This window comes from Juglans microcarpa x Juglans regia, chromosome 3D (genome assembly GCF_004785595.1).
Source record: "Juglans microcarpa x Juglans regia isolate MS1-56 chromosome 3D, Jm3101_v1.0, whole genome shotgun sequence".
Lineage (NCBI taxonomy): Eukaryota > Viridiplantae > Streptophyta > Magnoliopsida > Fagales > Juglandaceae > Juglans > Juglans microcarpa x Juglans regia.
In genome coordinates this window covers 26,101,181-26,114,600 of record NC_054598.1, presented here as the reverse complement: position 1 = coordinate 26,114,600, position 13,420 = coordinate 26,101,181, and the positions used below count along the sequence as shown (strand labels likewise).

Sequence of the window (13,420 nt, the reverse complement as noted above, 5' to 3'; positions counted from 1 at the left end):
TCATAAATAAATTATCTAAGAGTAAGTTAGAGACTAACTTACAAAGTTTCCGGATGTTAGGAAATTAGTGTGGTTGTAAATTGAGGTATTCTAAGTTAGGAATTGCATAACTAGGAAGATGTTCATAATCAAAAGGGTTCAAAAGCTAGTATTTACAAAATTGCTCCTATACTTTTCCAAAATTGCCACTAAGGCCCTAAATTTTCACTATTTGCCATTTGACTCCAAAATTCACCAAATTTTACAAATGTCATATTTTCTATATTTTAAAATGATATATGCCCTTAGAATTGCAAGAATCAAATGACACTATGCGAAATTCTTCCTACCTGTGGCATGCATCTATATGGGCCTATATGTGATTTTAACTCCTTAACCTTAATGGATGTATGTGTGCTCAATTTCATCAAGTGGCAACCATAAATATAACCTTAGGAACATATTTAGAACTTAGATACAGGTCATACGAATTCATCCCAAGACTTATGCATTGCTCAAAAGCCAAATCATCACTAAACCATCAACCAAGTATATGCATTATGTTTCTAGCTTTTCCTTATCAAAGATATTTTTAGAACCTAAATAAATCATGAATTTTCATTATTATCCCAATCACAAGGCTTTTATAAATGATCATTAATCAAGCATAGGAAATTTAACTAGAACTTCATAAAATAAACTTTGACTAAGTGAAACTGAAACATGCTTGATGATCAACCAAGATATGTATTTATGAACCTATCATAGCATGCTTTTTACCTCAATTTTAAACCTTTAGAAATTTCTTCAAGACTTTAGTAAATCATACAAAAATATGTCAATACATGCCATAGCTAAAATTTCAACCCAAAACAAATTATTCAATCAATACCTCAAATCTGACCCGGTTTGCATCTTTTATGATAAACCTCAATTAAACTCAATCAAAACCTCATTATCATGTCATGAATTAAAGCCTAACATGTCATTCTAACACTTAACAAAAGATAGGATAAGATTACTTACAAAAATCGTGGCCCTTGAGCTCCCAAACACAACTCACTTCAAGAACACTCTCAACTCACTCGGTTTCTCACTATTTTCACTCTAAGAGTGAATGACTCTCAAGAAATCTAGAGGAAAGCTTTGAGAAGTGGTGTGAGAAGTGAGACGTGATGTGGGGGGGGGGGGGTATTCATAGGACTCCATGGAGGGTGAGGGGCATGCGTTTGGATGAAGGGTGTATAGAGAATTAAGATACACACGGTTTCAATGAAAAAACCAACACAGATTTTCATTAACTATTGAATGAAAGATATACAAGAGCAGAACCTATTTTAGGTAACTAATACATATGTACGTTAGCTGTAATTTTGCAAGAATTAAATTTACAATGAATGAAAAATTCATAATAGCTATAATGCTAAACTTGGATAGTAATCTGTTGACTAGGCAGAATTGATGCTAGGCAAGATTTTTGCAATCATCTGTAATATGCCCCCACAAGATAGGAATTCCATTGGAAAGACAATCTTGGACATAAGAATTTTAGTACGCTGCCTAGACAAAGGTTTGGTCAGCAAATCTGCAAGCTGGTCCTGGGTATGAACATGCTTGACATTGAGAGTGCCCTTTTGAACCAAATCACGTACAAACTGAAGATCAATTTGGATGTACTTCATTCGAGAGTGATGATCCGGATTGAAGCTAAGATGAGTGGCTCTAAGGTTGTCACATAGCAGGGAAGGTGGAGCTTTGAGAGGGAATCCAAATTCATGGAGAAGACTAAGTAACCACATTGTTTCCGACGCTGCATTAGTTAATGATCTGTATTTAGCCTCTGTAGATGAGCTTGCAACAACCCGTTTTTTCTTGGAACTCCAGGATATGGGATTGTGGCCGAGAAAACTGATGTAAGCTGAAGTAGAGGTACAATCATCATCATTTACAGCCCAATCAGCATCAGAATATGTCATGAGATGCCAAGTGGTATCCTTTTGGAGCTAAATATCATGGAATATAGTCTGCTTCAGGTAACGAAGTAGTCTTTTAACTTCTATCCAATGTGTATTTGTGGGCTTGTGCATAAATTGAGACAACTTGTTAACAGCAAAAGAAATGTTAGGACGAGTAAGTGAAATGTATTGAAGACTCCCAATTACACGACGAAATTCAGTACTATCAAAAGAAGCAGTACCATCAACCAGTTTTAAGGATGTGCTTGTAGATAATGGAGTTGAAACATCCTTAACACCAACCATGTTTGTTTTACAGCAAGTCACGAACATATTTATGCTGTGACAGGAAAAACCTGCACGAGTTGGGATAACTTCCACTCCCAAAAAATAGTGAAGATTGCTCATATCTTTTAGAGAAAATTTAGCACCAAGTTGCTAAATAATATATTGTAAAAAGCTTGAATCATTCCCAATAAGCACAAGATCATCCAAATATACCAAAAAATAACATATAAGTGAGCCATTTTGGTAAATGAACAGTGAGGAGTCAGCCTTAGAGTTATGAAAGCCAAGATGAATAAGAGCATCCTTAAGAGTTGAATACCAAGCTCGAGGGGCCTGTTTAAGCCTATAGATGGCTTTACGTAACCTGCACACATGAGTGGGTTTTGACTGATCCTTAAACCCTGGAGGTTGACTCATATAAACATCCTCAATAAGCTCACCATGCAAAAACGCATTGTTAACATCCATTTGTCTTAAAGTCCAACCTTGCATTATAGCAACAATAAGCACAGACCGAATGGATGTTGGTTTTACAACGAGACTAAAAGTTTTTGTGTAATCAATCCCAGGTCTTTGATGATATCCTTTGGCAACAAGTCGAGCTTTAAAGTGATCGATTGAGCCATTAGCTTTTCTCTTAACACGAAAAACCCACTTACAACTCACGGGATTACAACCTGCTGGGGTTGGAACCAAGTCCCAAGTGTCATGTCTCATAAGAGTAGTGAGCTCATCAGACATAGTTGCACGCCACTGTGGCATGGATAAGGCCTGGGTCACACACATTAGTTCTAGACTTTGAGGAAGAGGATGTTTAGTGACAATATTGAGTTGTTTGGGCTTGAAAATATTATTCATTGATCGGGTAGTCATGGAGTGTGTGCGGTGGTTTGGGGACGGTGGAATGTCTATCGGACCTAAGGAAGAAACAGAGTGAGGTGAAGGAGTCAATGATGTATCTATCGGTCCTAGCTGTGGAGCAGGATGAGGTGAATAAACAGATTCACAATTGTTTTCATTCACACATGGGGCCAACGTAGATGAAGTAGTGAAAGGGTCCAAAGGATTTGTAAAAATCGGAGAGGAAGAGGGAGAAGGATTACCTGGAGGAGATGGATCCACGGCAATAGCAGGTTTCGAAACCACTGGTGTAGCCGATGGTGAGGGCACGAGAATAGATGCGGGCTGGGCAGCATTTGAAGAGGATGTCGCAAACGGAGAGAAAGAGGACCCCGATGGAGGCTAGGGTTTTTTCTTCATCAAAAACACATGCCGAGAGAGATAGACTCTATTTGTTGTGGGCACAAGACAACGGTAAGCATTTTGGGTTAAAGTACCCAATGAAAACACATGGAGTGGACTTGGGCTGGATTTTGTGTGTGTTGTAAGGCCTGATTAAGGGATAACAAATACACCCAAAGGTTTTTAATTAAGATAGTTGGGTTTTTGTCCAAAAAGAGCCTCAAATGGTGATTTGTTTTGAAGAAGAGGAGTGGGGTGACGGTTGATTGGATACGTGGCAGTATGAAAAGCATGTGGCCAATATGAGAGAGGAAGATCAGCATCATGAAGTAAGGTGAGACCAGTCTCAACTAAGTGATGATGACGACGTTTAGAGACACCATTTTGTTGAGGTGTGTGAGGTGCAGTTGTGTAGTGACTAATCCCATGAAGAGAGAGAAATGGTTTAAGCTGATATATTCGCCACCATTATCAGAGTAAAGACTTTTTATTTTTGCTTGAAACCGTTTCTCAACAAGATTTTTAAATTGAGGAAAAATGCTCTTGACACAAGATTTTGCATTAATGGGATAGAACCACATATATTTGGTTTAATGGTCAATGAAAATTAAATAATAGCGAGAACCATCTAGACCAACACAATGAGTGGGTCCCCACAGATCAGTATAAATAATGTCAAGAGGAGCATGACTTTGAAAACTCGTGGACTGAAATGGTAGTTGATGGGCTTTATTAATAGAACAAGATGAACACAGAGAATTCAATTCATTAATCACAATAGGAAGAGAAAAATGATTGACAAGACTTTGGACGACTTTGAAAGACAGATGTCCAAGACACTTGTGCCACCCATCAAACGAGGTTCGTTCATGCACATTTGCAACAATTTTAGAGGAAAGGAGTCCACCAGTGAGTTCGGAAAATGATAAACGCCGCTTCACATGCACTTCTTAGTAAGGTCGCCCTCGTAGTCCAATCCTTCACAAGAAAATGAGAGGGGTAAAACTCAAGAAAAATATTATTTTGAGATGTGAAATGATGAACGAAAATTAAATTTTTGCAAACATTGGGAACGCAAAGAGTATCACAAAGAACAAATGTCTTTGTTGGTGATTTTAAAGTCAAAGAACCAATATGTGAGACTGCCAAACCTGACCCACCCATCACCAATAACAATTTCATCAGTGTCATCATACTCAAAATGAATAGATAAATTTGTCAAGTCACCAGTAATATTATGAGAAGCAGCAGAGTCAAGAAGCCATTTCTGATCTTGTGGACTGGATGTAGTTGCACAATTAGCCGTGACCTCTGATGGATGGAGCTGTGGGCAAGACTTGTCTGTATGGCCTATTTGATCACAAAATTGGCATTTCAGTTGATAACGCCTCTGAGTGGACTGATTGGTTGAGAATTTTTGGTTGTCTTTGGATGGGCCTTGAGGAGGTTTATTTTGGCATGGAGGCCGAGAAGACCCATTAGTCTTAAAGGAGCCTTTCGGGTGAGATCCACCATAAGAACCAGAGTGTTGCTTGTGACAATAATAATAATTTGCAGATGCCACAAGCTACTGAGTGGAAGATTCCAAACGCCGCAGGTAAGTTTCATGCCCCACTAGAATATCGTGAAGCTCTTCAAAGGCCAGAGATGTTTCCCGTGCGTGAATTGGTGCAGCAATTTCCCTGAAATCAGAGCCCAAACCATTAAGAATATAAAGGGTACGATCATCATCGGATATTGGATGATCGATGAGTGCGATCTCATCGGCAAGGGCTTTCACCGCATGCAAATAATAAGGAATTGAGCGATTTCCTCATTGAATCAAGGTAAGTTCTTCCTTGAGTTGCATGGCTCGGGTTCTAGATTTATTGGCATACATGTGATGAAGTTTTTTCCAAGCCTCATGAGAGGTTTTGGCAGTGACAATGAGGGGAGTAATGGTGGTTGAGGTGGAAGTTAGAATGGTGCTCAGGATTAATTTATCCTGACAAACCCGATGAGTTTTATTTAACTTGGTGGGAGAGATGCCAGTAGGGGAGGGGCACTCGGAAATTCCATGAACATAGTCAAGGAGATTGTATCCTATAAGGAGAGCTTCAAATTGTGCTCTCCATTGAGGAAAGGTGGATGGTGTCAATTTCTCATTGATTTGTGTGGTGATGTTGAGAGCAATGAGGGAATTTTCGGTGGGAGAGATGGGGCGAGTGTTTGGGTGGGGTTCGGAGGTTTGCTCTGCAGAAGACGACATTTTAGAGAAGAGGATATGTTTGCTCGTAGGAGAAAGGCTCTACTGAAAGCATATAGAAAATTAAGATACACACGGTTTCAATGGAAAAACCACCACAAATTTTCATTAACTATTGAATGAAATATATACAAGAGCGGAACCTATTTTAGCTAACTAATACATATGTACGTTAGCAGTAATTTTGCAAGAATTAAATTTACAATGAATGAAAAGATTCGTAACAACTATAATGCTAAACTTGGATAGTAATTTGTTGACTGGGCAGAATTGATGCTAGGCTGGATTTTTGCAATCTTCCATAATAGGGTGAGGCTTGGGAGTGGTGGAGGTGGGCGATGGAGTGATGAGTGCAAGTTTTTTAGATTGTCATCCTTGGTAAGGTGAATAGTGTTATTCTCCTCATGATTTCTTCAAGGCTAGGTGCTACAATGAATCTATGGGTGTAGGGGCTAGCTTGGTTCAGAGAATAAAATAAAAATCAAAAGATTTCAAGGTGAAGTCATGTTTGAAGCATAGAGTTCTTCCAAGCTGGCCAGTTTTTCATCACTTATTTTTCTCATCCTTATGGCTTTGTTTTGCTGGTATAATGACTTCATTTGGTAGCTTTTCAGGTGAGGAAATGAGGCTTGATTGGTTGCCAAGTGATCATATATGTGCAGAAAATGAAAGGAAAGCAAAGTGGATGGTAGCCGAGTGACATGAGCAAATCCTCTCCTAATGCCAATCAGTTTGACTTTTCTTTGGGAGATAAATGAACAAATGTGTAATTGAGTGCCTTGAAGCACTTCGTTGGAATTAGAGGGTAGAGGTGGTGGCATGTGGAGGTGGCTCTTTGAAGAGCAGAAAATCCTTGAAGAGTTGAAAGCTTTCGGTTTGGTTCCAACTATACCTCCTAGAGGGTTTTGGCTTTTGTCTTCTTGGAATTATTTCGCCCCTTGCTAGGTCTGGTCCTTGAGTGATGTGGTGAGATGGTATGAATGGTGCAATTACATTTTGAAAATATGGCGGAAATGGCGTAGATTAGGGGCTCGTTTGATTAAGTGTGCATGGTGATGCATCAAGATGCCAATTGGTGGTTGCGTTGACATTGACAAGACTTGGTTCCAATCAACGTGGGTTGGGTTAAGCCTAACTTTCTAGGGTTGTCTAAGAGTGATGCAAAATAATTATAAAATCTAAAAATTTCATAATGTAATTGTGAAGAAAATAATTTAAAGAAAACTATGCAAAAATCATAATGCTTAGGTTACTATTCATGTGTGAGATGAATAATGCTTCTTAATTCAAGTTAGAAGTTTAACCATGGTTGAATGGGTAACCCTAGGGGCATGTGGTTCATCTTGGGTTTAAGGGAAACCAATAGCATGGTGTATGTGAGTCCTATTTGAAAGAATGAAATAAAAGACAAGATGAGCATAAGTCGACAATAATAAAATTATAATTTTGAAATAAAATCTAAACCGGTTAAATCGGATTGATTTGAGGTGATAGTCAACCCTAGTTTTAGAGACAGAGACTCCTTCTCTCTAGAAACTACCACCAAATCAAAACCTACACAGAGGGGGGAAGGAGGCTCGCTCCTCCCTCCTTAATCCCTCATTCATCTCCTCTTTAGTTTTCTTTTTTTCTTTTCTTGTTTTGGTTGTTTTTATAGGGCTAAGTATGGTGGAATGCCTATCTGCTGCTCTCCAACGTCTGGCAACCACCACGCGCCCTACTGCAGGTTTCCCAATATGCCGATCCTTCAGATGGGCGAAAATTGTGCCTAACGGTGCTATGCGTGAGCCATACGTGCTGTCCAAAGTGGGAGTGTGAAATCCAAGCGCCACCGCTAAAGGTGCTCTTCTGCCGCCACGCGCGGCTTTTCAAGGCCACTGCTTACTTCATACTTGATTGACCGTCGTACTCTTAGGGTGGCGAATGACTCTCACGCGCCATCACAGTCACTTTCTTTGTCTTTTTTCCTCTAAGGTTGAAAATGCAATTCTATGTCTTTCCAAGATGTAATTCATTTATTCCCATGTATTTTTAATTTCTATTATGTCTTTTGTTTTAGAAAAATAAAAACAAAAAGCACAGTCTCTTGGACTTTTGTCCATAGAGTGTGTTCTCTACTCCGTCTTAGACAGAGTATGGAGTTTGTAAACTCTATCTTGAACAGAGTTGTGATGTCTCTCAAATTGTGGTCTGTAGAAGTTTATAGTATGAACTAAACCATGTTAGTCACAGTTATGTACTTGGGAGCTATTAATGTTGTAGTTGGCTTGTTATGTATGTTTTAGGTCAAAGTTGTAATGCTTGTTTTTAATGAATGCAGTATGTTTTATAAAAGAAAAAGAAAAAGAAAAAACGGATTGATTTAGGGTTAGGCAGGTTGACCTATTAATAAATGGTGTCTTAACAGGTTAACTCCTTCTGATCCTACACCGTTAACATCAAACTCAAACACATAATTTCATATCGTATTCGTGTTACGTATTATCACCGCTATAGGTAATATTATGATTGAGTTATCCTATTCTTAATCCAATGTATAGAACAAACTATCTATATCATTTAAATAGTAAAATTTGAGTGGTAAGATTCAAACTTTAAAATTTATCTTCTAAATCGAAACACTTTATAACTAGGTGTGCTCTACAGGATTGAGAATATTATTTTTCGTAATGGTTATTTTCTATAGATTAAATGATATTGTATATTATTATATATGCCAACTGAATTTCATACGGTTTTAAAGTTTGAATCTCTAGTCTATTAATTTACATTTGGGATGCTAATGTCGACGTCCGTGTAAAGGGCAAGGAATTTGTTTTCAAGCAACCAATTGGGAAACTTATGGCCATTAGTTTAGATTTGAATTTCGTATACATTATTTTAAAATTCATAAAAGAACATAATTGTGAATTAGTTTAGATTTACTATTATTGCTATTATTAAAAAGATAAATGTTTGGTTAACACAAAAATCTCACAAAAGAATGACTCATAAACTTGTGAGAAATTATATTTGCAGTCACAGAGTGTACAAGCGTTACGCATACATTTATTTTGAATTGAAAATAGTGAGTAAACATTAGACTCATGAAAATATTAATTTTTTGTTAGTAGATCTCACCTTTTTTAAAAAAGAGTGCGTGACTCTTGCACAATCACGTCAACTTGTGAATTTTATTTTTATAGGATTTTTTTTTGTGAAGTGGACATTTTTTTATTTCAATTATGGATTTAAATTGAGGAAATAATAAACCGTTACATACACAGCTTGTTTCGCGTGGAACCAACACAATAATGTAAACGCTGAGAATTAATAATCACGCGTCCATTCAATTTTCTCGGCACAAGCCCTACCCAACAGGAATCATGAGTTTGTTCAGAGTATAGAAAAGCGAAAGAAAAAAGGGAAAAAAGTAATATGATTAAGCGATTCAAATTGACTACAAAATTTCCTGTTTGAGAGAACAGATCAGAGGATGGAAGAAAAAAATAACGAAAATCATTGACAACAATGACAAGAGGACTGCCATATTCTCCATGCACATAATCCAAAATTAACAACATGAGCACTGCAGCCATAATTTCAGTTCCGGAATATATGGGTGTGAACGAAGATCATAGAAAATAGGTGTGCCGTTGTCCAGTGAAATACCTTATTATTGGTTAAGATTTTAAATTAACAAATTAAGATTTCCTCATTAACAAATTAAGATTTCCTCCCGATCCAAACAACTTTTATCTGAATCGATCTTACATTATCACATATGTGATAATGTATTAATGTCTGTCATCTGGGCATTTGAGAGGTGCATATTCTTAAGAAATAAGAAATTCTAGATGTTATAAAGAAAGGAAAATTACAAATTTTTGAAGAAATTTCTTAGATCGATCTAGTTCAGAGAAGATCCTGAAAATATTCACAAATCTTCACCATCAAGTGCGTAGTGGAATTAATTTTATACCCTTCTGCCTAGCTAGTAGAAAATGAAAAGCAAACAAATCCGACTACTTACGTCCGGTCAATCAAAGGATGGATCATTCGTGGATCGGATGTGCGAATGTTGAGGATGATGATCATCTGTCCATCAAATCCATGCGCGAACCGTTCATCATCATGGCCTTAAACTCATCGAAACTGATCATTCCATCGCCGTTGCGATCGACCCCGCTGATCATCTTCCTGCACTCGGCAAGCGAGCACTCGTCATTCAGGCTCTTCATGACCTTATAGAGCTCTTCCGCCGATATCAACCCGTTCCCGTCGATATCGTAGACCGAGAACGCGTCCTTCAGATTCTCCAACACCTCCTCCGAATCGACGCCCTCTGTATTCAGCTCGACGAACTCCTGGAAATCGATGAAGCCGTCGCCGTCGGCGTCTACCTCTCGGATCATTTTCTGAAGCTCCTCCTCGGTGGCCGTTTGTCCCAGGCTGTTCATCATGGATCCGAGCTCGGAGGACGAGATCTTGCCGTCACCGTTGACGTCTAGCTTCTTAAAAATTTGCTCCAGCTCCGCGATCTGGGCCTTGCCATTCAGAGACGGGGAGCGAGACGGTAACGAGTTGGCGCTGATAGCTGATGATGCGACGGAGGCACCGGCAGAAGAAGCGGATTTCTTCCTACGGCGCCAAAGAGATTTGAAATTCATGATTAACACAAATCGAAAAGCAGAAATCAATGGTACTATTCGATCGGTGGTGGAAAAGTCTCGAAGAGAGATGAAAGGATAAAAGAAAGGGAAGAGGAAGTTGAAGGGAGATCGGGATTTGGGGGAGATTGGGAAAAAACGGAATGAGAATCGTAGAGAGTATGTTTGTAACGGACTGGATCTTTGCTTCGATGTGCCCAACAAACGTGAGTGCCAAATTTAAAGAGACAGTGCGCGTGATTGGTGCACGGGATTTTGGCCGTTAGGTTGTAAGGTCAGTATCTTCAAAGTTTATCTGTGTAGTCATTTTCTACATTTAGGGCATGAATAGATATATATTTGGCAGTGATTCGCAATATCATTTTTTATTTTTTATTTTTTAATTTATGCGGTGTCTCTCTTTCCTAATTATTCTCATGTAATTGCTCAAAATCCTGAACTTTCTCGAGATAATTTCTGTTTGGTGCAGGATTCCATTCATTATACAAAGAACAAGTCACTAGGGTACTCGTCCTCCCTACCGACTAATTTATTTTGAAAGAAGTTTCTCCCTGTCCTTTATTACCAAATAAATGTTTTATTTACAAGTCCGCGTACCTTGTTGTGATAAATCAACTATTTTTAATTCATCACATCATATTAGTTTGTAAATTTTGCTTTATTTTTATGAAACTAACCTTCTCTCAATCAAAACATTCGACTATATAGATTAATATGAACTCGACCCGTTAAGCTAAATATGTCAAACCTTAATCCAACCTATTTAAATAGCGGGTTGTGTCGGGTTACCCATTTTGACATGTTTAATAATTAATTAAAAATATGTCAGCATGATACGACTCATTTCAACTCATTTCATGTAAATGGATTGAACTAACATGCATAACCTATTTGACACGATTAACATAATTTTATATAAAAGTTAAAAGTTATATTTATTAGTATCTACGATATTTAAAAAAAAAATATGACTATGTACTAATAAAAAATATCAATATTTTTCATATTTTAATATATAATAAAATCAATATCACAAAACATACCATAACAAATATGAGTATAGGTCTAGAATTAGAATCCCAACAATGAAAACATAAGCATATTGAGAAATACCGATATTACAACTCAACAATAATATAATTATAATTTTGAAGTAAAATGTAAACGAGTTATTATAGGTTCACCTATTATTGACCCGTTTATTAATCATATCTTAATCGATTAATCCCATTTTGACCCAAATTTAAACCCATTAATTTCGTACCGTATTCGTGTTGGGTTCATGGGCTGTGTCACATATTGCCACCCCTAGTTCCGACTCACAGTTAGCTAATTAACGGGTTATTGAGATGTCGGAACATATAACACCGAGTTACAAATCCCTTCTCATACAGATAATGCATGCATGCAACCTAGCATGTTACTAAGGAGGATGATAATTGCAACGGATAGGTAAAACTTCAACTAAATCTTGTACTAGAGATATCAAAACACAACATTAAATCAAACACCAAAAGTTATAATACATCATCTTATTCCAACTTAAATCAAATACATGCCCTCGCTTCATTCCTCTTTTTTCTCCTTACGATTCCTCCTTGTACTCCTTTCCCTAGGATAAGTGATTTGCAAAGTTTATGATTCTGATATTTGGCACCAAAGTTGGACTACCACGGTAAGATTATAAAATCTTAGTAAATTAACCCCAAGTTGGTTAGGAAAATAGTAATATGCAATGACAATTATAATAAATAAAACAATGCATGCATATGAGATCACAAGCACATACATATCAGTCTTCTCTGTTCTCTTTTTCATTTCCTCGTTATTAGCAATATGCTATGGTCCCCTTAATAAGCATGTGCAAATGCCTAGTTCTTTTCATCGCACATTCACATAAGACTTCGTCTCAATTAAGACTTTGGGTAGCCTTCTAATTTCGTTTTAAGTTTCTCTAGCCTCCACTAACAAGAAGGGGACTCCTGCGACCCGAGGCTGTTAGGTTCGCCTGAGGTCGTAGGCTCGTAGCAAAATAAATTTTTTAAAAAGAAATTAAAAATATAGAATCTACCCAAAGAATTTGACTTTTGCAATTAAGTCCCCAAAGGATGCCTAAGTTGCACTTTGGTCCTTGATTTTACCCTAATTTCAAATTGACACCTTTTTACTTCTACACCCCACCTTGACAGAATCCAGCTTTGTCTAACTTAATGTGACCATCAATTCTTTTAGTAAATGATCAATAGAAGAGAAAAAACAAAGGAACCTTAAGCACCAAGATTTGCTATGCTATCTTCACAATATGTGTATCTAATTTCACAACAAAGGTAAGAAAATAAGACATGTATCGAATCCCACATATCTTTATATTGCAATATATACTTTAATTCAATTAATCTTTTTTGCAGTGTGTACTCTCGTTTCCTCTTTGACACATCATTTCCTTCTGTGGTACATATGTGCCACCTCATGGTGATTAGATCCATGACTTCTCTCCTACTTTTGTTACTGCAAACAGAGGATGCACCTATAAGGATTAGAACACAAGCTCTACCCTCAATTAATCAAAGTGCCTAATAGCTAAATCTTAGGTTGAAAATGAAAATAGAACTACTGCACTAAATTGCTAAGCCTCTTGCGCATCTTGGCTATGATATCTAAAATCACATCCAAAAAGTGGATAACCAAAGTTATCAGTTCCTCGTCGTCGCTATCGTGCTGAGGACTATTTAACCTTGTTCAGTCTGCCATGTGTGGGTTCTCAAGATTCTGACACATCATCTACCATTCCCCGAGACTACCAAGTGAGATTTGTTTATAAATCTCAACAAGTAAGTTACCAATATTAGACATATGCAAGCATGATACTAAAATGGCTTGGATGCATCATGACATGGATATGAACATGCGTGACATGACTTAGCAAATAGCATGACATAACTTTGACTTGAGAAAATAATGTGACTGCACATGGACATAACGTGACTTGAATGAACTGAACATTACATAACTTGACATGAACATGAGACCTTGTTCAACATATACATGATTGATTAAATGTG

General features: G+C 37.4%; 1 protein-coding gene across 1 annotated transcript; it reads right to left on the bottom strand.

The window, feature by feature from the left end:
• Window positions 1-9,622: 9,622 nt before the first annotated feature.
• Window positions 9,623-10,652, bottom strand: LOC121256333 (probable calcium-binding protein CML25). Its single transcript, XM_041157101.1, has one exon. It carries the CDS (start codon window positions 10,356-10,358, stop codon window positions 9,783-9,785), a length of 576 nt encoding a protein of 191 aa, XP_041013035.1. The 5' UTR covers window positions 10,359-10,652; the 3' UTR covers window positions 9,623-9,782.
• Between the last annotated feature and the right edge of the window lie 2,768 nt (window positions 10,653-13,420).

Excerpts from the sequence above, each read along its gene's own strand:
- LOC121256333 (XM_041157101.1), bottom strand. The coding sequence starts at position 10,358 with ATGAATTTCAAATCTCTTTGGCGCCGTAGGAAGAAATCCGCTTCTTCT.